This window comes from Vulpes vulpes, chromosome 2 (genome assembly GCF_048418805.1).
Source record: "Vulpes vulpes isolate BD-2025 chromosome 2, VulVul3, whole genome shotgun sequence".
Taxonomy (NCBI): Eukaryota; Metazoa; Chordata; class Mammalia; order Carnivora; family Canidae; genus Vulpes; species Vulpes vulpes.
The window spans coordinates 102,253,194-102,278,202 of record NC_132781.1 but is presented as its reverse complement, the minus strand read 5'-3'; the positions used below and the strand labels follow the sequence as shown (position 1 = coordinate 102,278,202).

General features: G+C 37.4%; 1 protein-coding gene across 1 annotated transcript in view; it reads left to right on the top strand.

Moving 5' to 3' along the window:
- The window catches only part of MASTL (microtubule associated serine/threonine kinase like), a 33,523-nt gene extending 10,097 nt beyond the window's left edge, over positions 1–23,426 (top strand). Inside the window, exons 3-12 of the mRNA XM_026013599.2 lie at positions 2,226–2,365; positions 3,236–3,324; positions 6,552–6,658; positions 6,855–7,005; positions 10,318–10,490; positions 11,503–12,648; positions 14,359–14,497; positions 19,378–19,491; positions 19,572–19,673; positions 22,938–23,426. Of these exons, the coding sequence (XP_025869384.2) occupies positions 2,226–2,365; positions 3,236–3,324; positions 6,552–6,658; positions 6,855–7,005; positions 10,318–10,490; positions 11,503–12,648; positions 14,359–14,497; positions 19,378–19,491; positions 19,572–19,673; positions 22,938–23,095 (2,319 nt within the window). The 3' untranslated portion in view covers positions 23,096–23,426. The remainder of the gene's footprint in view (positions 1–2,225; positions 2,366–3,235; positions 3,325–6,551; positions 6,659–6,854; positions 7,006–10,317; positions 10,491–11,502; positions 12,649–14,358; positions 14,498–19,377; positions 19,492–19,571; positions 19,674–22,937) is intronic.
- The last annotated feature ends 1,583 nt before the right edge of the window (positions 23,427–25,009 follow it).

The following is a 25,009-nucleotide window of genomic DNA, read 5'->3' as shown; positions in this document are numbered from 1 at the left end:
TTTGCCTTCTACTGAGTTATAAACTCTTTCAGTGCAGAGACATTTTATTCATACTTAAATTACCAGAGCTAGCAAGTGTGTAGCACAGATTTTGGGCTTAGTAAATGTTTTAATGATTGATCTCATCAGTGAACATTGACTAGCAGGGAAACTATTGACCTAAAAAGGAAAGAAAGGACTTAGTTTTATGAAGTTATTATGAGGCAGTGTTTTATACCTTAAAACTATATGAGTTTTATAGAATAATGACTACTGTATGTAGAGGAATAGTAGAGCTCTGCAACCACATAGCAATAGTGGTTACAAACAAGAATCATCTCTGGTCACACGATGCTAAGGTCAGTGCTTGCACATTTGTTGGGAAGTAGCTTATTTACATACTCTCAAAGTATTTCCCCCCATTACTTATTAATTACCAAGGGATTAAAAAGTGTTTCTTCAATGGAGACATATGGAAATCACCACCTTAACTAAGTGATCAAAGTCAACATCACCGGTAATGGAACATGCTGACATTAGGTGTCTCATCTGGTGGGAATCTCTAAGAAAAAGTCAACATTACTTATTTAGAATTCCTGCCAAAAATGCAAACCTGAATTGAGTAGTGAGGAAATAATCAGATGTCAGGAAAGACTGCCCCCCTCAAAAAAAAGGCAAAAAACTGCCCTAGATTAAAGGAGCCTGAACAACCATGATAACTAAATCCCATGGGGGTCCTAGCTTGAGCAAGAGGGTGAGGGAAATTGCTGTTAAGGACATTTATTTATTTATTTTTTTAAGATTTATTTATTTATTTATTTATTTATTTATTTATTTATTTATTTATTTATTCATGATCGACAGAGAGAGAGAAGCAGAGGGAGAAGCAGGCTCCATGCAGGAGCCCGATGAAGGACTTGATCCCGGGACTCCAGGATCCTGCCCTGGGCCAAAGGCAGGCGCCAAACCACTGAGCCACCCAGGGATCCCCTGTTAAGGACATTTATTTAGATGCTCAGAGAAATTTGAACACAGACTATAGATTATATTATTATATTAGTGTAAAATTCCTTAAAATTTTTTTTTCTGTAGTAATGTAAAAATATCCTTGTTAGGGCAGCCTGGGTGGCTCAGCGGTTTAGCGCCGCCTTCAGCCCAGGGCCTGATCCTGGAGACCCGGGATCGAGTCCCACGTTGGGCTCCCTGCATGGAGCCTGCTTCTCCCTCTGCCTGTATTTCTGCCTCTCTCTCTGTGTTTCTCATGAATAAATAAAATCTTTTTTTTTAAATTTTTATTTATTTATTATAGTCACAGAGAGAGAGAGAGAGAGAGAGAGGCAGAGACAGAGGCAGAGGGAGAAGCAGGCTCCATGCAGGGAGCCCGACGTGGGACTCGATTCCGGGTCTCCAGGATCGCACCCTGGGCCAAAGGCAGGCGCCAAACCGCTGCGCCACCCAGGGATCCCAATAAATAAAATCTTAAAAAAAAAAAAATCCTTGTTCGAAGATACATGTTGAAAAATTTAGCAGCGACAGGTCATGACCTCTTCAACTTTATTCTCCAGTTATTTAGCAAAACCTTAAAAGCTGTAAATGTCAGTTGTTGATGTTGCCACATTTTTAAAACTGTTTAGTCAGAATAAAAATACATGAATTTAAGATATTTATGTTAATATTTGTGTCTTTTGTTTATTATGTAACATAATTATGTTATTAACATTTATTTTATATTCCTACATGTGGAGAGGAAAAAAGCAAATGTGGCAAAATGCTCACAGTGGGTGAATCTAGATGAAAAATATATGGAAAAAAAAGAAACATATATGGGACTATTCTTATACTTTTTCTGTAAGTCTGAATTTTTGTTCAGATTAAACAGTTTAACTTCACTTTAAAAAATTATATGGCAGGACGCCTAGGTGGTTCAGCAGTTGAGCATCTGCCTTCAGCTCAGGGTGATTCCTGGGATCGAGTCCTACATCACGCTCACGGCATGGAGCCTGATTCTCACTCTGCCTGTGTCTCTGCCTCTCTCTCTCTCTGTATCTCTCATGAATAAATAAAATCTTAAAAAAAAAAAAACTATATGGCAACATGAGCAAACTTGGTTATTAATATGTAGTGATATCAAGAAAATGTGTCTATTGCAGAACCATGCTAAAAATGTATAACTGTAACCCTCAACTAATGTTTTTAAAGTAATAATGTTATTTTTATTTTGTGACATATATATTCCTTTTTGATAGGTAATGGAATATCTTATTGGTGGAGATGTCAAGTCTCTCCTACATATATATGGTTACTTTGATGAAGAGATGGCCGTGAAATATATTTCTGAAGTAGCCTTGGCTCTGGACTATCTTCACAGACATGGAATCATCCACAGGTAAAGTTCTACAAACTATTCCTTAAAAGTGCAAGTAATCAAATTATGTATTAGATATTTGAGTTGGAAATATTTGCATAACCATGTGCCCATGTATCCAGGTTATCTAAAGTTTGGGAGTAACTTATGTGAGTTTAGAAGATAGAATTTCTTCTAATGAGGGCTTAGTTGGTTAACCATCTGCCTTAAGCTCAGGTCATGATCCCAGAGTGCTGGGATCAAGCCCCACATTGGGCTCCCTGCTCAACAGAGAGTCTGCTTCTCCCTCTGCCCCTCCCCCAGCTCGGGTTCTCTCTCTCTCTTTCTCATCAATAATATCTTTCAAAAAAATAAATAAAAGCACTAAATTTAAAAAAAAATAGAAACTCCATCAACTCTTCTTTATCTCCTCCCCTCCCTGTGTTTTAAATATGTTGCTTTGAGCATGGGTACACCATTTTGTTGTGAAGAATTTTCCCACTCTGCTACTGTCATACAAAAGTGCTGTATTTTATAATTCTAACTTACAATGTTTCAGTCTGCAACTAAAGTCATGGCTCTTCTCTCTTAAAGTTTAGTCTTACCCTCCTTGAAAGAGGTAAATATGATTTTGACTTGGCCTGAGGTTTATTTGTTTTAATAGGCTATCTAATACATAATGCCAAAGATAATCAGTATTAAATCGGTTCACTTTCTTGTAGGTTCAGATATACAGAAGATTATTTACAGAGAGTGTTTTTTTGCACTTTCAGAGCCAGTGATAAGTGTCTTATTTTAGAGAAAATAAATAAGGTTTGATTCTTCTGCAACTTTCTGGGTATTTCCTTGCTATTTCTAACATTACCACTAGCTCTTTTTTAATTATCTGCTATTTGTCTTTTCTATGTGCAGGGATTTGAAACCAGACAATATGCTTATTTCAAATGAAGGTCATATTAAACTAACAGATTTTGGGCTTTCCAAAATTACTTTGAATAGAGGTAAGGAAAATAGCAGGTTAGTACCTTTTTAAAAACCCAACAACTACATGCTATTAACTTACATTATTTTGTTAGCTTATAGTGGCTAAAATTTGATGATTATTTGTTCCAAAGAAAGACTAGAAAAGCATAATGGTATTAAAAATAAATATGAGGGATGCCTGGGTTGCTCAGTGGTTGAGGATTTGCCTTCAGCTCAGGTCATGATCCCGGGGTCCTGGGACCAAGTCCCACATTGGGCTCCCTGCAAGGAGACTGTTTCTCCCTCTGCCTGTGTTTTTCTGCCTCTTTTTTTTTGTCTCTCATGAATAAATAAATACAATCTTTAAAAATTAAATACATAAAGATGAGAATGGGAATAATTGTTCCTAAATCCTCAGAGGCACTCAAAAATCTTTGAATCTTCAAAGAGGAACTCAGAATTTGTTCTCCTGACTTTTTGTCTCTATTGAAACTGATTTGAACAATTAAACATCGGTAAAATGACTAAAATACCTATAACATGATGAACCATAATGCCTACAGAACTTATTCACACAGACAAGATCACCACGAAGACCTTGATAAAAGACAAACTGAACACAATTCAGACACTTGTTTTGGAAGTATGTTAATTTCACTACTAGCGATGAAAGTAATGCTAATTTAAAAAATAGCAAATGAATCACACTATTAAGCTAGGAAAAAAAAAAAGAGAGGGAACTGAAGATCTAAAGTTAATGAGGCTGCAAAAGCAGTTAGTTTTTCTAGAAACACTATAGATTATTAGCACAGTGCTTTCTAACAGATACCTACCAATGTGTTTTAAGAAACAAAAAAGTTGGGCAGCCCGTGTGGCTCAGCGGCTTAGCGCCTGCCTTTGGCCCAGGGTGTGATCCGCGAGTCCCAGGATCTGAGTCCCACATCGGGCTCCCTGCATGGAGCCTGCTTCTCCCTCTGCCTGTGTCTCTGCCTCTCTCTTTCTCTTTCTCTCTCTGTCTCTCTCGTCTCATGAATAAATAAATAAAATCTTTATTAAAAATTTTAAAAAAGAAACAAAAAAGTTTAATTCTTTTTGGCCTAGTCTATCTTGGAATTTATTCTAAGGAAACTGTTCAAGAGAACAAAATGAATGAATAAAACTTTGTAGCACCTTTGTTTCTTATAGGGAGAAACTAGAAATTACTTATGTTTATTTATTTTTAAACATTTTATTTATTTATTCATAGACACACAGAGACAGAGGCAGAGACACAGGCAGAGGGAGAAGCAGGCTCCATGCCGGGAGCCCGACGTGGGACTCGATCCCGGGTCTCCAGGATCACACCCCAGGCTGCAGGCGGCGCCAAACCACTGCGCCACCAGGGCTGCCCCTATTCATGTTCATTATAGAAACATGAATACCTGTGAGCTTATCAATTTGGTAACCTATTGTGTTACCTATTAAAATGATAGCATTTAGAAGTAAATGAACAGTAGAGCACAAAATTGGACTTACCGTGGGATTGTAATTTTTTTTGGGGGGGGGGGATTGTAATTTTTTAGAAAGAAATACAGATCTATCAATCTTAAACTGCAAGTACAAATTTCAAAAAGTTTTGAGTACCTAAGGATTTTCATTTAATTTGATAAAATCTGACCTGAGCTGATGTGAGGTATTTATGATTTTTATTAATCCCATTTCACATAACTACTCAGATGCTTCACAGCAGTAATAATAATATTTGAGTACAACTGGCTAGATGAGAAGCCACTAAGGATGTTTCTTACTATACAGTACACTGGATATTTACCCAAAGAAAACAAAAACACTAATTCAAAAAGATATTGTGCATCCTTATGTTAATTGCAGCAGTGTTTCCAATAGCCAAGATAGGGAAGCAATCCAAGTGTCCATCATTAGATGAATTGATAAAGAAGATGTAGTGCAGGGATGCCTGGGTGTCTCAGTGGTTGAGCATCTGCCTTCGGCTCAGGTCCTGATCCTGGGTCTGAGGGTCGAATCCCGCATCAGGCTCCCTGAGAGGAACTCACTTCTCCCTCTGCCTATGTCTCTGCTTCTCTCTCTGTGTCTCTCATGAATAAATAAATAAAATCTTAAAAAAAAAAAAAAAAGAAGAAGAAGATGTGGTGTACACACACACAATAGAATAGTACTCAGCCATAAAAGAAGAATGAGGTCTTTCCATTTGTGACAACATGGATGGACCTAGACAGGAATATGCTAAATGAAATAAGTTAGACAGAAAGAGAAGTACTTATGATTTCACTTATATATGGAATCTAAAAAAACAAAGCAGAGACAAGACCCATTAATACAGAGAACAAACTGATAAATGTTGGGGAGAAAGGGCAAAAGGGTAAAAAATGGGTGAAAGGGGGTGGAAAACACAGGCTTCTAGTTATGAAATGAATAAATTATGGGGATGAAAAGTACAGGATAATAAATACAAACAAAGGGATCTATATACCCAATGTAGGGCTCTAACTCATGACCCTGAGATCAGGGAGTCACACGCTCTACCGACTGAACCAGCCAGGCACCTACCATTTTTGGTATCTAAAGTACTGTGTTCTTTAGAACTCACATATAATGTAGTGAACATTGAATTATTTTACAACGTTATGCCCTGAAACTGATAAAAATTCTGAATAAATTTCTATCTTGACCTATTGAAATTTAATTTATATTCCTAATATTCCTTTCTTAATATTTCTTACCACATCCTTTTCTAGTATTTGATTTACCAAGAATTATTTTCTTTCCAGTGGGGTAATATTCTTGTTTAGTGACTACTCCCTAATTTGGGTTGTTACATTGTGTTCTATTCATTTTAGAGCAAGACTGTTCTATGAAAGTTTAACAATTTCAATCACTTGCTTTTTTTTAATAGGGAAATATTTATTTATTTGACCCTTTTCATCCATTTCTCCTATCCCCCACCCCTGTTTCTGGCATCCATCAATCTGTTCTTTATACCTGTGAGCTTAGTTTTGTTTTGTTTTTTAAGATTCTATATATAATAGGAGTCATACAGTATTTGTCTTTCTTTGTCAGCTTGGTTGTATATGTTTACTCTGTGGTGTGGTGGCTTCTCTGGATATGTTCATCTTACACGAGCTAGTGTTAAAGATAATGTTAATAATGTGGAAAAGGAGTCAAAGTTTAGAACAGATGATTATTGCCTAGTAAGTCAACAGCATTGAAGTTTTTAAAGAATTTCATATACTTTTCTTTCCATACATAGATATCAATATGATGGATATCCTTACAACACCGTCAATGGCTAAACCTAGACAAGATTATTCAAGAACCCCAGGACAAGTGTTATCTCTCATCAGCTCTTTAAGATTTGTAAGTATTTGATTAGAAAAAGTTCACATAACATGCCCTTTCATGATTGCCACTTAAAATTTTCAAACTTGTTTAAAATAAATTTAAATAAATATCAAGGATGTTGAGTTACTTTAACATTATCTACATAAATGGTTGGTATTTAGGTGGTATTTTTGTAGAGTTAAATCATAGCATTTGTTTTTTTCTTTCATAGTACACACCAGCTGCAGAAAAAAACAAAGACTCTGCAAAGATTCTTTCAACCCATGTATTTGAAACATCACAGCTCTCTCAAGGACTAATTTGTCCCATGTCTGTAGATCACAGGGATACCACTCCTTATTCTAGCAAACTACTACAGTCATGTGAGTATAAAAGAAAAAATAGTTTATTCCATTAAGTGTGTCTTTTGAGAAACAAAATATTTTTGAATTTTTTAATTTCTAATGTAGATTTGAAAGCCAATACTTGAACAGTCTGTGGCATTCCTACATTTCCTAATGTAAATGCCATTTCTGACACAGATTGCTGCAGATCTTTTTTTTTTTTTTTTAATAAAATTTTTATTTTAAGTAGTCTCTCCACCCAACTTAGGGCTGGAAATTACAACCCTAAGATCAAGAGTCACATGCTCTACTGACTGAACCAGCCAGGCTCCCCAGTTGCAGCTCTGTAAGTCAACAGAGTAAAATATCTAGCTAATGAGATATGCTTCAATTAGCTTGGTATTAGAATGATCATTGGATAAATTTCACTGTACTGGGTCTATGGAAGACTTATATAGAGAAGATATAGTATCTATAATATTTTGTGTCTTTATAAAATTATTTCCAAAAGATTTTGAAATAAAATAGCTGAAGTAAAAATATAATTTTTTGTTAGCATACAATAAAAAAAAAAAGTAGTAGAGGAAGAGAATGGGACATTTGTATAGCACTTCACCTTTTATAAGTCAGCAGGGGTGGATGGTTTCTTTAAAAAGATTTTATTTATTTATTTGAGAGAGAGAGAATGCATGCAAGCATGAGTAGGGTAGGGGCAGAGGGAGACCCAGACTCCCTCCTGAGCAGGGAGCCAGACATAGGACTTGATCCTGGGATTTCAGGATCATGACCTGAGCTGAAGGCAGACACTTAACTGACTGAGCTACCCAGGTGCCCAGAAATGTGGATGATTTAGTTCTCTTCAGTCATGTTTTTTGTCTTGAGAATGTGAATAATGACGCTTTGAAGAACAATTAGTTAACATGTTTTCATAGACGTTAACCTCATTTTGAATTTGGTCCTCAAATCTGTACGTGTCCAGGATATCTCACTTAGAAATGAGAAACCTAATGTTTGAAAACGTTTAGTTTCACACTTAGTAATGGGTAAGCCAAGTCCTGATTGCAAATAAAATTTTCTGTCCATTAACCCTTTCTTCCATAGTCACTGAGTCTTATTTCTTCTGTCAAAATCACTTCTATGGAAAACTAAGTGGCTGAAAAATGTATATAGCTTTGATAAATACAAAACTACTAAAATACAGAATATGCAGATGTTACTACAGCCTTATTCTTAAATGAAAGTACATGCATCTTCCTGATTTGTTTTCTTCATCTAGTCAGAAGTAGATCAGGGCAAGGCACCCTGCTGGTCACTATGTAGCTATTAAGATGAATGAGAGCAGTCCTTGCCTCAGAAGAACTTGTAATTCTGTGCTGACTACATGTGTAAAAGGATTAAAAATAGCTCCTCTAAAATCATAAGAAGGATACTGTGATACAACACAGACAGTGTTAAATGCTAATTGAGAAAATCAGGAATGGTTCTCAGTAAAGACACAGCAATAGCTCCAAATGTATTAGAAAAAAGAATTTCAGGGATGTCTGGGTGGCTCAGCGGTTTAGCGTCTGCCTTCGGCTCAGGGTGTGATCTCGGAGTCTGGGATTGAGTCCCACATCGGGCTCTTCTTGTGGAGAGCCTGCTTCTCCCTCTGCCTGTGTCTCTCCCTCTCTCTCTGTCTGTCATGAATAAATAAATAAAATCTTAAAAAAAAAAAAAGCATTTCAGATAGAGGAATGAACAAAGGCATGGACACTTGGAAGTATCCCATCTTCAGACAATGGGGACTGACTGTGTTATGTCAGAATGAGAAGCATGTGCAATGGGAAAGGACATTTAGCAGATAGATGGGGAAGGATCAAGTGTCATTATAAGGAACCTAGAATTTAAGCTGTAGAACAAGGGGAATCATCAAAAGTTCCAAAGAGAGAAATGGTCTCATCATATCAGTGATCCAAAAAGAACTCTTTAGCAAGTGTACAGTATGCACATGGCATTGAGGTAGACAGAAATGTCCACATTAGTGGGGAAAGGTAAGCTGAGCGGTTTAGTCAACTACCAAGGTCAGTGTCCAGTGAGTTTCAGGAATTTCACTGAGAGGGTTTATGTACCAAAAATAAAGTTGTTTTAGATGGCCATTGGGGGCCGCCTGGGTGGCTTGGTTGGTTGAGCGTCTGCCTTTGGCTCAGGTCATGATCCCACGGCCTTGGGATAGAGTCCCACATTGGGCTTCCTGCATCAAGTCTGCTTCTCCTCCTGCCTGTGTCTCTGCCTCTCTCTGTATGTCTCCCATGAATAAATAAATAAAATCTTTAAAAAAAAAAAAAAAAAACTTTAAAAAAAAATATGGCCATTGGAACTCTATACTTCTAATTTTAAAGTTCCAAGGTTCATTAAATCAAAAAACTGTACAAACTTACTTGGGATTAAAGTAATGTGTTTTACCTAAACTCTTTGGGAAAGAAAAAACAAGATATACAGATCTTTATCTGTATATGGAAAATCTGTATATGCACAAACTATGATCTTTACTAAAAGCATAGTTGCCTATTTTGTCTCATAAGTTCAGAAACAAGAGTTTATGTAATAAACCAACATGTATCATGTAGGTGATGCCACCATCTTGCACTGGCTTGCTGTTAGCCAAGTCACTGTTACTTATCTTACAGTAGTATTGAAAAAAAAAAACAAAAATCTTTATGGATGTGGATAATTTCACACTGTAATCACATAAACTTCAACATTAGAATAAAGCTATTTTTTTAATTTGAGAGAGAACACAAGTGGGAGGGGCAGGGAGAGAGAGAGAGAGCATCTCAATCAAGACTCTGTGCTAAGCATGGAACCCAAATTCAAGGCTCAGTGTCACGACCCTGGGATTACAACCAGAGCGGAAACCAACAATCAGATGCTGAACTGATGTGCCACCCAGGCACCCCTAAAACTATGGTTTTAATTAAACACAAATTGAACTGAGTAAATTTAGTGACATTCCCATCTTATATCATATGTGGATATAGCATATCAGTAATACTCCTTTATCAAGATGAGTTTCAAATTGGATAATGGGTGTTCCCCTAATTACAATTTAGTTCTTTTGTCCTGATTTTCACTTGTGAATGTTAAGGGTTATTTTTGGTTTTTGTTTTGTTTTGTTTTTTTTCCTAAACGTTCATAACCGTACTTGTATGTCTAAAATACCTGAGCTGTCCTGTGGATTAAATAATGTTTACACAGACAGAGTCATGATATACATACTTACTAATACCTTGCCTAATTAACTGGAAAGATTCAGGTTCAGTGAGGAGCTCAGAAAGATGTGACATAAGCCTCAGTGTTTTCTGTTCCCTCCAGGTCTTGAAACAGTTACCTCCGATCCTGGGATGCCTGTGAAGTGCCTGACATCTAATCTACTGCAGTCCAGGAGAAGGCTGGCTACATCAAGTGCCAGCAGTCAGAGCCACACCTTCCTGTCCAGTGTGGAGTCTGAGTGCCACAGCAGTCCCAGATGGGAAAAGGACTGCCAGGTTAGAGGGACATTTATCTGAACCCAGGCCAATTTCATGTCACATGAATGATGGAGACACTTTATACTTTTCTGTGTAAATTCTGTAAGGAAATGAAACTTAGGTAAATGGCAGTCAAGATAGTCTTCATATCCCTGTATATTCTGTCAAATTATATCATGTTGAAGGGAAACCTAGACTCTAGTCTTAAGAAATTCAATGAATATTATTCTCAGTAATATGATGGTCTTCACTGTTGGATATTTGTATTCTAGAAGTCAGGTCAGATTATTTTTTAGTCAAGGCAGGATTTCTCAATCTTTTTTCGTCTCTTATAGGCTGCTCTATAGATAATACACACTATAGGACAAACAGGTTTCCATTCCTAATACTGTTAGTTCACCTCTTTCCTGTTCAAGAAAACATATTGTATAAGTATTTTGTTATTATCATTTGCATCATCATTTCATCTTGTTGACAGTGGATTTTAATTTCTGTTATTTTGGGCTTTAATTATTAATTATGGTTAGTTTAGCTTCACCTTTATCAGCTTGGTTTTATTATACTTGTACAAAGTGATCTGTTTAACAAAATTTTTGTCTATAATTTTCCATTAACTATATTTTTAAGTCCTGTGCATTTTGTAATTCAAAACAGAATCATCTATATCGCTATTACAAACCAAATATATACATAATATAGCCTTACCCTCAATTTTACCTGAAAATATTGCCTATTAATTTGTCCTCTGTAAATACTACGTATCAAATATGTTAAATTATGCAAGTACATATTAGAAAATAGTTTATTTGAATTTTAGGCTGCTGTTTCATTCAATACCTAATAAAACATACTTTAATTGTTTATGCTTTTTAATTCTGTGATATCATTGTTCTGTTGTTCCAGTGGAAACTGGGAATAGGTAGCATAGTAATTTATGAGGTCATCTATTCCACCGAAATCAACAGAGGTTTAAAAGATTCAAGAATCTCAGTTTTATACAAGTAAAAGAGTGTTTTTTTCTCCCTCTTAGGAAAGTGATGATGCTCTGGGCTCTACAGTGATGAGTTGGAATATAATAGAAAAGCCTTCGTGTACAAAATCTACCGATGCCATTGAGACAAAAGGTTTCAATAAAAAGGATTTTGAATTAACCCTTTCTCCTATTCGTAACAGCAGTATCATTCCTGCGACTGGAAGCTCTTGTGTAAACCTGGCTAAAAAATGCTTCCCTGGAGAAGTTTCTTGGGAAGCAAGAGAACTGGACATAAATAATGTTAATGTGGCCACTGACACCACCCGGTGTGGTTTCCATCAATCGGATCAGTGGGTTGTGGATCCCAGTGATGGGACTGAAGAATACTGTGGAAAAAGAGGTTTTAAAAGAAATTCTGAGTTAGTTGACTCTAGTCCTTGTCAGAACATCATACAGAATAAAAAAAATTGTATAGAGCATAAGTCTAGAAATGAAAAAAGTAATGGTTATGTAAATCAAAGGACAAGCTTAACCAATGAAGTCCAAGACCTGAAGCTATCGGTATGTGAAAGTCAACAAAGTGACTGTGCCAATAAGGAGAACATGGTCAATTCTTCCATTGATAAACAACAAACCCCAGAAAAATCACCTATCCCAATGATAGCAAAAAACCTTATGTGTGAATTGGATGAAGATTGCAACAAGAATAATAAGAAGTTCTTAAGTTCTAGCTTTCTGGGTTCTGATGATGAGAGAGCTTCTAAAAGTATCTGTATGGACTCTGATTCATCTTTTCCTGGAATTTCTATAATGGAAAGTTCATTAGAAAGGCAGTCCTTAGATCCAGATAAAAGCATCAGAGAATCTTCTTTTGAAGAATCAAACATTGAAGACCTACTTGCTGTATCACCCAGCTGGCAAGAAAATCCCTTGCCAAAAGATGATGAGAATCCGGCTGTCCAAGCCAGTAGCCAAAAAATGTTAGCTTCATCTTCTGATGTGTTAAAAACATTAACCTTATCTAAAAGAAATGCAGTAGCTTTTCGAAGTTTTAACAGTCATATTAATGCGTCCAATAACTCAGAACCATCCAAAATGAGTGTTACCTCTTTAGATGCAATGGATATTTCCTGTGTTTATAGTGGTTCGTATCCCATGGCTATAACCCCTAGCCAAAAAGGAATATCCTCTGTGCCATATCAGGTATGTGATAACTTTTTAACACTTTGTCTCTAGATTTTATAACAAGAAACTCTGAAGGCCAGATACTTGCCTCTCACCTAGACTTTCTGAGATTAATCATAAAGTTCTGTTTTGATGGTTAGGAATCTATGGATTATTGGAGGTTTTGATGCAGAAAGGTAAAGCTGGTGGTAATTTTATTAACTATAGAGCCTCCTGCATTTGCTGTCTGGACTTTCACATATTTTCTTTTTTTGCTTTTTTTTTTTTTTTTTTTTTTAAGATTTTATTTTATTTTACTTTTTTTTTTAAGATTTTATTTTCTGAGGGAAATCATGCTCATGAGTCGGGGAGGAAGGAAGGGGCATAGGGAGAGGGAGAAGCAGACTCTCTGCTGCACCAGGAGCCCGCTGTGGGGATTGATTGCAGGACCCCAAGATCATGACCTGAGCCAAAGGCAGACACTTAACAGACTGAGCCACCCAGGTGCCCCTAGACTTTCACATGTTTTCAATCACATGTTTACTTATTTACAGACACGTATTTTCACTTGATGAAAGCAACTCCAAGTTACAATATTAAAGTTCAGTCTATCTTACTGCCTTCCAAGGACCTTCCTACATTATCTCTTCTTTTCAAAGAAAATAGTTGGAAAGTATATATTTCAAGTCTTCTGTTTTTATTGTCTAATAATCTTCATCTTAATAAACCCAAAGTTTTCATTTTTTTAATCTTAATAATCCCAAAGTTTTAATTTTTTTTCTTTTTTTGGAGAGACATCATAAAATAGAAAATGCAAACTGAATTAGGGTCACCCCAATTAAGACTTGGGGTTTTCTAATCAAAACTCACTGAGTGACTTAGAAGTTCCTTTTCCTCAGAGCCTATTTCTTGTCTCTCCGTAGAATGTGCTGACACCTGTCCCACTGGTCTCACAGAGTCCTTGTGAGAACACAGGATATCTTAAACAAATACTGATTAGCACAAGAGGTTATTTACATTTACTTCAGCTTATGTGTTCAGTCACATAAAATTCAGTCATTTTCAACCACAGCATCCTTCAGTGACCATTCTTAAGTTTGTATTAATCCATGCTATCAGGGTGCTGGGGTGGCTCAGTTGGTTAAGTGTCTGCCTTTGGGTCAGGTCATGATCCCAGGGTTCTGGAATCCAGACCCACATCCAGCTCCCTGCTCAGTGGGGAACCTGCTTCTCCCTCTGCCACTCCCCCTGCTTGTGCTCTCTCTCTCTCTCTCAAATCTTTTTTTAAAAAATCCATGCTATCAAATTCTTATGGATTTCTTCATTCTTGCATGCATATCTAGATCTTATTGAAGTAATTGGTCTTATCTAAGCTATTTAATTTCACCAGATGGGCAACCCTGGTGGCTTAGCAGTTTAGCGCCGCCTTCAGCCCAGGGTGTGATCATGGGGACCCAGGATCGAGTCCCACGTCAGGCTCCCTGCATGGAGCCTGCTTCTCCCTCTCTCTCTCTCTCTCTCTTTCTCTCTCTGTCTCTAATAAATAAATAAAATCTTAAAAAAGAAATAATTTCACCAGATACTAGGACTGTTTGGAATCATCGTTGGTAATGAGTCCATTTTCAAAATTTATCTAGGATTGGAGTATGTCTTTTATGCCTGGCTGCCTAGCTTTGCTTTTGTTTTAGTATTTCTGTTCACTGTAGAAGGAATGAAGAGATTTACTGGAAATTCTTTTTAAATTGGCAGACCCCAAATCAGGTTAAATCAGAAACTCCATACCGAACTCCAAAGAGTGTAAGGCGAGGGGCGGCCCCAGTAGATGATGCGCGAATTCTTGGAACCCCGGACTACCTTGCTCCTGAGCTGTTACTGGGCAGGGCCCATGGTAAGACTTACATGTCTTCAGTTTTTGAAGTATTATCAACCACTACGTTTTCTTTTAAGGTAAAATGGTTTTAAATTTCTTTGGTACTTGGATTGCCTGGAGTAAAAGAAAATGAGTATCATGTGATACTGTTTTCTCATAAATATGGCATTTCTTATGGTAAAAGAAGACATGCAGCCATTTGTTCTTTGCCTTCTTGTTCACTCTGAGTGATCCAGAGAATACCTACCATCCACCTGCTCTATTATTTTTGTTCAAAAATTATTCTCGGGTCTGTTTCAGCTTTGGCTCAGGAATACAAAGTTGAGTCAAACTCCTGTTCAGTCTGCAGCAGCACATTCCTGTTTAGAGCTCGTTCTCCCTCCCTCTCCACAAGGTCAAGCCAGGAATGAGCTATCTTCAGACTGCAGCATAGGAAGACAAGGATGACATTTTTACCTAGCCTCTTTTTATCCCTTTCTCTCAAGAATTTTCCCTTCCTACATTCTAAAACGAACGGTATTGGACTGAATTCTGTCCCCCTGAAAAGACACGTTGAAGTTTTCACCCTGAGATTTTTTTGCATGTGCCACGCGGAAATATGGTCCTTGCAGGTATAATTAGGTAGGTAGGTTAAGATGAGGTCACCCTGGAGCAGGGTGGGCTCTTAGGCCAATATGACTGGTGTCCTTATAAAAACACAGCCACACGACCATGGAGACCCAGAGAGGATATCACAGGAAGAGGGATGGTTGGAGTGAGGCCCCTGCAAGCTAAGGACTGCAGGCAAACCACCAGAAGCTGGCAGGGCAAGGTAGTTTCCCTATAGGTTTCAGAGGGAGTGTGTTCCTGTCGATGCCTTGATTCCAGACTTCTAGCTTCCAGAGCCATCAGAAAATAAATTCCTGTTTTGAAGCATCCAGTTTGTGGCACTTTGTGACAGTAGCTCTAGGAAATCAAAACCGTTCGTTTCAGAATGTAGGAAGGGAAAATTCTTGAGAGAAAGGGATAAAAAGTGCCTCTGGGCACTTAACTCATTTTTATACAGTGCCTCTGTTGCTAAGTCACAGATTTGCTAACTAGTTTCCTATAATATACATTTTCTCTACTCAGGATACAGTATGAAAGTAAGCGTCACATGTAAAGGTTTGTTTTATAGGATCTTTGCCACTATTTTAATAGGACACCTAGTTACCTTACTGTCTCATGATATATACTTTTAAAAGATTTTATTTATTTATTTGAGAGAGAGAGAGCACAAGCAAGGGGAGCAGTAGAGCGAGGGAAAAGCAGGCTCCCGGCAGAGCAGAGAGCTCAGTGCCATTGCCATCCCAGGACTGGAGATCTTGACCTGAACTGAAGGCAGCTGCTTAACCAACTAAGCCACCCAGGCTCCCCCTTTAGTGATACATTTTAAGATTTTCATTTTCTATAAAATATTTGATACACAGTTCTTAAAATAACAATAAAAAGCAACTTTTTTTTGGAAGGCTCCACACTGGGAGCCCACTCTGGGGCTTGAACTCAGGACCCTGATCAAGAGTTGGATGCTAAAAAAAAAAAAAAAAAGTTGGATGCTAACAGACTGAGTCAACCAGGCCCTGCAAGTACAAAGCAATTTATGATTAAAAAAAAAAAAAAAAAAATCACTGCTTTATACCTGTTTCCCCAATTTCCAGACCCCAAGGCCTGTCTATACCAATTTTGTTTCTTGTATTGACCTCTCTGTTTCTAAATATCATACTGAGGACAGCTAAGACTTCTCTGAGTCCTCCCTGGTCTTCCCCCTAGGCCAATTACTTAGGAACTCTGGCCAGAGTTTCCCATGGCTGCTTGTGCATATTTTTGTTTCATTGCTGTTAACATTGTGTCAAAATTATGTTTGTCTCTCCCAGAGTAGGTTGTTTTCTCTTTGGGAAAAGCTCTTTCTTATTTATCTTTGCATCCCTTGTATCTGGGATAATAATTCATATATAGCTCAATGAATGATATGAGAATGAACTCATGATTTTTATACAATGTTACCTAGTTACTCTTTTCTTACATGCAGGATTTCTGACTCTGGGTGAGTGAGCTTCTCTATGAAGTAATATGCCAAAGCAAATTACACTGAACAAAGTATAACTAGATCACATTGTATAAAAAATTTTGTTTCATCTCACTTAGGAAATACAAAATGAACTATATTCTGTCTTCTGAGCAGGAAGACATCAGAGAAAATGTTCTTCTCTGAAAACAAATGTAGGCATATAGCATTTTTAAAAATAACTTTTAAAGGTGGCAGAGAGTGGAGATATAGCCTTTTCTATTGCAACCCAGGAAACCGGCTTCATAAAATATTTTAAATTAGCTCCTACAACAGGGCTTGAATTTTCCTATCCATTTAATTCCATTATCATTAGAAAAGAGAAAGGCATAATAGTATCAATGTACAAATTACACATGTAAGTTTTGAATTAGAAAACCAATAATGTAGGGATGCCTGGGTGGCTCGGTGTTTGAGCACCTGCCTTCTGCTTAGGTGGTGACCCAGAGTCCTGGGATTGAGTCCCACATGGGGCTTCCTCTGTGGAGCCTGCTTCTCCCTCTCTGTATCTCTCATGAATAAATAAATAAATAAAATCTGAAAGAAAGAAAGAAAGAAAGGGAAAGAAGGAAGGAAAAGGAAAGAAGGAAGGAAAAGAAAAGAAAAGAAAAGAAAAGAAAAGAAAAGAAAAGAAAACCAATAGCGTAAAAGAAATGTGTTCTATTCTCTAATAGTATGTATTATAATTGCTACAATTTATCATAATATGTGATCTTATTAGACTTTGACTCAAATATGGATATGTGTGACATATCTATGGAGAAATCGTGTAAGTTTTTGACATGAGGACATTTTGGCTGAGCTGGGAAAAGGGTTCTAATTTCTAACCTAAGTAAAATAATAAAAATATATGTCTTTTTCCTGACTTCTCCCCTAATTTTTTGTTATTATTTGGTTATACTATCTATTCTTTCTCCATGCCACTTAAAAGATCCACTAACTGAGGTGGTTTGTATGTGATTATTACATGCATTAGTATTACATTACTTCTAGAAATAGAAGTCTATAGACTGTTTGTTCCTTAGGGAGGAAGGGATTCTGTGACTTGCCATGAAGAAGCACTCTAAATGCATGTGATTATTTTCCTAATGGCAGATTCCACAGCACTTTCCTACTTGTTTTAAAATGGAATGGTTGGGGGCAGCCTGGGTGGCTCAGTCATTTAGCACCACCTTTAGCTCAGGGTGTGATTCTGGAGACCCTGGATTGAGTCCCACATCGGGCTCCCTGCATGGTGCCTGCTTCTCCCTCTGCCTGTGTCTCTGCCTCTCTCTCTGTGTGTCTCTCATGAATAAATAAATAAAATTTTAAAAAAATAAAATGGAATGGTTGGTAGGGATGCGTGGGTGGCTCAACAGTTGAGCATCTGCCTGGGGAGTGATCCTGGAGTCCCGGGATCAAGTCCCACACTGGTCTCCCTGCGGGTAGCCTGCTTCTCTCTCTGCCTGTGTCTCTGCCTCTCTCTGTATCTCTCGTGAATAAATAAATAAATATTTTTTTTAAAAAAAAAAGGAAGGTGGTAGTTTCTTAACCACAATAATAAATTGTGTGAAGTTGATTTAAAGAGTAATTTTCAAGCACATTTAGTACTAGACTAGAATTCCTATTTTGGGATCCCTGGGTGGCTCAGCGGTTTGGCACCTGCCTTTGGCCCAGGGCGTGATCTTGGGGTCCCGGGATCGAGTTCCGCTTTGGGCTCCCTACATGGAGCCTGCTTCTCCCTCTGCCTGTGTCTCTGCCCAACTCTCTCTCTGTGTGTTTTTACCATGAATAAATAAATAAAATCTTTTTAAAAAATTCCTATTTTAAATTTATATTGAAGTTAATCTTTTTTTTTTTTACTAAAATTAACTTTTACTTAGGAAATACTTTTTCATAGAATTAAGCAAAAGTATAAACCAGATTATAAGGTCATGTATGTTTAAAATAATTGTTTAAAATATCTTTGTATATAGATGATGCTTCCAGTAAAGATCTTATTTAGAAAGGGGTTTTACATATTTATTAAGACTTACTCCCAAATTACTTCCTCAAGCTATGGTTTAAGTGAATATTTTTTGTTAAACTAATTTGTCCCCCTATGTTCTTAGAAGGAGTGAGGATACATTAAAACATTCTAAGACTTCCTTGTTAACCAGGGTGTCCTCCAATTAGTATAAATATTACTACTTTATCTCATACCCATATGAAGTAAATGGAATACAGAATCATCTCAATGTTCTTGTTTCCCCCGATTTGAAATTGAGTACTCTGTTAGTACTCTATTTTAGAGAGTAATCTTTAGATTTTTTTTTTAAGATTTTATTTATTCATGACAGACACAGAGAGAGAGAGACAGAGACAGAGACACAGGCAGAGGGAGAAGCAGGCTCCATGCAGGGAGCCTGACGCAGGACTCAGTCCCAGGTCTCCAGGATCAGGCCCTGGGCTGAAGGCGGCGCTAAACCGCTGAGCCACGGGGGCTGCCCCTAATCTTTAGATTAAATGCATTCCTTCGTTCTGTTTTAGGACTTAGAACAAGTAAGTGTCCAGAATATCAGAGGTTATTGTTAGTGACAAAAGAAAGATACCTTTCATTTTTCTTTGACTAGCTGTGTTGATTGCTAATCTAAACTTCTTGGAGAATAGAGAAGGAAAGTAATTGCCATATTACCAAAATGAAGGTAATTTGGATTTTTGCACCTTATGAAGCAAGAAGAATGCCTTAGGAAATGAATGCCTTGACTGTGCCCAAATATCCATGTATTAACATTTTAGTTGGTGAAATATTTATATAAAATGCTTGCAAGTTCAGCTACTCCCTCTTAAATTCTAGGTCCTGCGGTAGACTGGTGGGCCCTCGGAGTTTGCTTGTTTGAGTTTCTTACAGGAATTCCTCCTTTCAATGATGAAACATCACAGCAAGTATTCCAGAATATTCTGAAAAGAGGTGATTCTTTTTCTATTAAGATAGATGCATTTATCTGAGTATTATTTGAACAGTGATTAACAAGCTGTTTGTGTTTGTAGATATCCCTTGGCCTGAAGGTGAAGAAAAGTTATCAGATAATGCTCAAAATGCAGTAGAAATACTTTTAACTATTGATAATGCAAAAAGAGCTGGAATTAAAGGTAAGGTTTTATGTTAAAAAACTCTTATTCTCGGTTTGTTTCAGATGAATGGTAATGATATCAAGTTCTAGTACAATACTATAGATAATGACTGCTAAATTGGTTAAAAATTTCATCAGTTTATTTTTGCTGACTAGATATGCATTGATATATTTGTCCCTATTCTGCATTAAAATGCAATGCATCAGGTGGGGATATTCACTCACTTAATTTTATTAATCTCAAACAGATACCTTAAAGCAATCTTACCTTTTCAATGTCTTAGGTTTTTTCAAAGTGTTAAAGTTATTCATCAACAAATACAGGAACTTTTTAAATCAAAACTCTTTTCTGTAAGTTCTTACTGCTTCATTTCTGATAGCACTATTGACTGACAAATGTATCAAGTGCCAGGTTGTCTCAAATAAGACAAATCTGGTATATTTGTGAACCATTCAATGGCTTTTTCCAATACAGGTATATATTAAAATTCCAATTTTGAAACTAGAAAAACTCATTAGCTTTCATTTAGTTTCAAATTAGATATAATGTCAGCTGCCTTAAGGTCTTTTTTGTAGAGGTACCTGGGTGGCTCAGTCAGTTAAACATCTGCCTTTCGCTCAGGTCATGATCCCAGGGTCCTGGGATCGAGCCCTACATTGGTCTCCCTGCTCAGTGGGGGAGCCTGTTTCTCCTTCTCCTCCCTGCTTATGCTCTCTCTCACTAGCTCTGTCTCTGTGTCTCTCTAATAAATACATATTTTTTAATTCCTTTTTAAAAAAAATATTTATTTATTTATTCATGAGCGACAGAGAGAGAGGGAGAGAGGCAGAGACACAGGCAGAGGGAGAAGCAGGCTCCATGCAGGGAGCCTGATGTGGGACTCGATCCCGGGTCTCCAGGGTCACTCCTTGGGCCGAAGGCGGTGCTAAACTGCTGAGCCACCCAGGCTGCCCCAAAATTCCTTTTTTTAAAAATTGCCTTTGTAACAAAGTACATACTGAGTCAAAGAAGCAGTTATGTCCCCAAATGCATTTCCATGTGGTATAAGGTCTTCAGAAAAAATGAGCTTTAGTAATGTCACTCATATCAGCTTCTAAGTGTTCCCTCTAATAAGACCAACAATTTACTTATTTAACAAATCCTATTGAGTGACTTCTAGGTGCCAGGCAATGTTGCTGTGGGTGTTGGAGGTATTCTAGGATGAACAAACTAAAATCCATGTGCTTATAGAACTTTGTCTTTAGTGGAAAGAGAGAAAGTAGGGCGCCTGGGTGCCTCCATGATTGACCTTTGCCTTTAGCTCAGGTCATGATCCCTGGGTCCTGGGATTGAGTCCTGCATTGGAGTCCTCGTAGGGAGCCTGCGTCTCCCTCTATCCATGTTTCTGCCTCTCTCTGTATATCTCATGAATAAATAAATAAAATCTTAAAAAAAAAAAAAAAAAACAAAGTAATCAGATACAACCATGGCATAATGCCATCTAGCAGTGAGTCCTGAGAAGAAAGGTAAAGCAAGTGAGTAGATACAAAGTGTTAAGAGATCTTCTAGATAAAGTGGTTGGGAAGACTTCTGTGACAAGTGAGATTTGAGGAAAATCCTTTGTAAAATGAGTGCAGACATTTGAAAGCTCAGCTCTAAGATTACTTTGGAATAGGAGTTCTCATCTGGGGTAATTCTGCTTCCCAAAGGACAAAATAAGCAGAGACAGAAGAACACCATTCTCACCAATGACCTCAGATTTTTGTTTGTTTAGTGAACGACTTACATAGTGAAGCAGATGACAGGAGTAGTCTTCAGTTTTAAAAACAGTCATTGCAACAATTGTTTGTAGAGTTAATCTTAAATTAGCTTAGAATTCCTTTGTGAGTTCAGTTTAAATAAATAATTATGATGAGAGAGTCATCAAGTTTCACATCACAGCCAGATATCACAGTTTAAGAGTTACTGCTATAAGTAACTCTAAAGTAATCTATGCTCAGGCATTTACTTTGAACAATTAAGAGACAATTTTTCTAAATGTGAATTATTTTTGTTGTTTTATTTTCCCACCAGTCTTTTAGTTTAGGGAAAAACCAATTTGTAGACATATCAACTACCCAACCCATCACTCCTAATGTAGACACATAATTCTTTTCTGTCTCTATTGTTTTCTCCTAATATTATCCTTAAATTTGGTTGCTGATTTTTTTAAAACTAATTAATGCCTTAATTATCACTTAATTATTTTGCCAACATCTTTATTGTTCACTTAACATGAAGGGTTGAGGAGAGGGGAGGTTGTGTCTAACAACTAAGTATCACAGTGTGATCAAAAGAGTATGTTTTCATTTTAGTAGGTAGAAGGAATTAGGTATTGCAAATGTACTTAAAGAAATGAGCAAAGTTGAGATCTTTTAAGTGGAGCAGTAAAGATTCCAGATATAACCATCCTGCAAAATGGGCATGTAATCAAGATACAAGTCAATGAAATCAAAGAAGTCAAAGAACCATGAAGAGAATGTGTCACAAATTTCATCAGTGTATGTGTTAAAAGTCACCATGAAGAAGAAGGATGGAACATAGAGAAGAAAGTTAAGGTAGTGGAGGATGACTTCCTACCAGAGTTACGTAGGGCAGTAGGTGGTGCTAAGGATCACAGAGAGAGAAAAACAGCTAGAAGGACTTGGAATGAGAAGTGGAGCATTAACCGTGAAGATTGTGTCTGGGAGCAGGAAATAGTCCAAGCTCTTGTGCCATCAAGTCATGGGTTGTGTGAGAAGATGGAGGCATGAGAAAGATAGGCTTCTGTTAAAGCACATCACGCATTTACTCATTTGATAGATACAGGCCAAGCACCTGTCATGTGTTAAGTGTTAATACAAAATGACATAATATGTACCATTGTGAAGTACATGGTTGCACAGAGAGATAGACATTAGACACGTGTGTGGGCACCTGTGTGGCTCAGTCAGTTAAGCATCTGCCTTCAGCTCAGGTCATGATCCCAGGGACCTGGTATCTAGTCTCACATCAGGCTCCCTGCTCAGGGAGAGTCTGCTTCTCCCTCTCCCTCTGCCCCTCCACCCTGTTGGTGCAATCTCTCTCTCTCCTCTGTGTCTCTCTCTGTGTCTGTCTCTGTCTCTCGTTCACACTCTGTCTCAAAATAAAAACTTTAAAAAAACACAAAACACATATGTGAAGCAAAACAAGGGCAAGATATATGTGGAGACCTTCCCTTATTACTATAAAACAGTACTTACTAGGTAATGGTGTCATAATACTCTATTTTATGTTTTTCCTAAGAGCTGAAATGTCATCCTCTCTTCAGTGACGTGGACTGGGAAAATCTGCAGCATCAAACTATGCCTTTCATACCTCAACCAGATGACGAAACAGATACATCCTATTTTGAAGCCAGGAATAATGCTCAGCACCTGACCGTATCTGGATTTAGTCTATAGCACATCATCAGTTTTCCCTTTAATCTAATCTTGGCTTACAGAATATGCTAGCATAATTATATACACCTTCAGAGTCGACTGATCGAAGGGGGAAAAAGAATCATTACATTACTTGGATCAATGAGTTTTCAGTGTATGTTACAGCTTCCACACAGTTAAAAGTCTATCAAGATAAGTACTTATCTTAATCTCAGTACTTAATCAGTACTTATCTTAATCTCAGAGTTGTATATAGATCTTTAGAACCTTTTTCACTTTATTTATTTTGTTACTGCACTTTATGAAAAGTAATGCATCAATAAAAATAAAATGACACTACTCCGTTAGAAAAGTTAGCTTCCAGCCTTTCTTTCACATGTTGATTTCAGTCCACTGTTCAGTTTGGTGTAAAATAACAAAATCATACAGCTTTTTTTTTTTTTTAAGATTTTATTTATTCATGAGAAAGAGAGAGAGAGAGAGGCAGAGACATAGGCAGAGGGAAAAGCAGGCTCCATGCAGGGAGCCCGACATGGGATTCGAACCCGGGTCTCCAGGATCATACCCTGGGCCGAAGGCGGCGCTATACCACCAAGCCACCTGGGCTGCCCAAAATCATACAGCTTTATTGTAATTTTATTTAGATGTGATTGCTTCCAAAAGCTCAGGTCCGGAGAGAACAATCATTCAACGTTGCTCTGTGGCCTCAAAACTGCAGCTGGGAAATTCCATCAGTTGGTAGTGTAACTTCTCTAAGGCATGAAGAATAAAAAGGATAGAGGCTTTAGCTTACTTTGCTACGAATACATTCTTGCTGCCTTGGCTGCTTCTGGTGTTTTCTCTACAACACATATTTGCTTAAAATTATACTGGAGGACTTTGGTGTGATATGCTGTAGCAATTTTAACAGCTTATTCAATTTTTTTAAAAGATTTTACTTATTTACTTATGAGAGACACAGAGAGAGAGGCAGAGACACAGACAGAGGAAGAAACAAGCTCCATGCAGGGAGCCCGACATGGGACTCGATGCCAGGTTTCCAGGATCACGCCCTGGACTGAAGGTGGCGTGAAACTGCTGAGCCACCTGGGCTGCCCAGCTTATTTAATTTTAATAAAAAACGTGATGGTTTACATCTTCAAAGAATTTGTTAGAATATGTGCAACATTATAAGAAAACCTGATCCTTAAAAATAATTTATTTTTGCTTAATATAACACTTCAAGTATATCATCTGTCAACATCCTTCTAATTAAATATATAAGATTCAATTTCACTATATTAATGTTACCTAGAGGCAAATAAATGGGTGAGTAGCCCGAGAGAAAGGAAGATGGTGATGGAATAGGTTCAGTATTCATAACTCAAGTCAACATGATATTAATATATATTAATAAAAGAAAGGATAAGAACCATATGATCGTTTCAATAGATGTAGAAAAAGTATTTGTCAAAATACAACCTGATTCATCATGATAAAAACCCTCAACAAAGTAGGTTTAGAGGGCACATACCTCAGCATAATAAACTCCATATAAGAAAAACCCACAACTAATAGCATCGTCAATGGAAAAAACTGAGAGCTTTTCCTCTACGTCAGGAACAAGACAGAATGTCCACTGTTATGAACATAGTACTGGAAGTCCTAGCCACAGCAATCAGACAACAAATCAAAAGAAAGAAGTAAATCTCACCATCTGTGGGGCACCGCCTTCTGCTCAGGTCATGATCCCAGGGTCCTGGGATCAAGCCCCTGTCAGGCTCCCTGCTTCTCCCTCTTCCTCTGCCACTCCACCTGCTTGTGTACTCTCTCTCAAATAAATAAAATCTTAAAAAAAAACTTTCACTATTTTCAGATTACATGGGAACTCTGAAAGACTCCAGGAAAACCTGCTAGAACTGATACAAGAATTCAGTAAAGTCACTAGGTACAAAA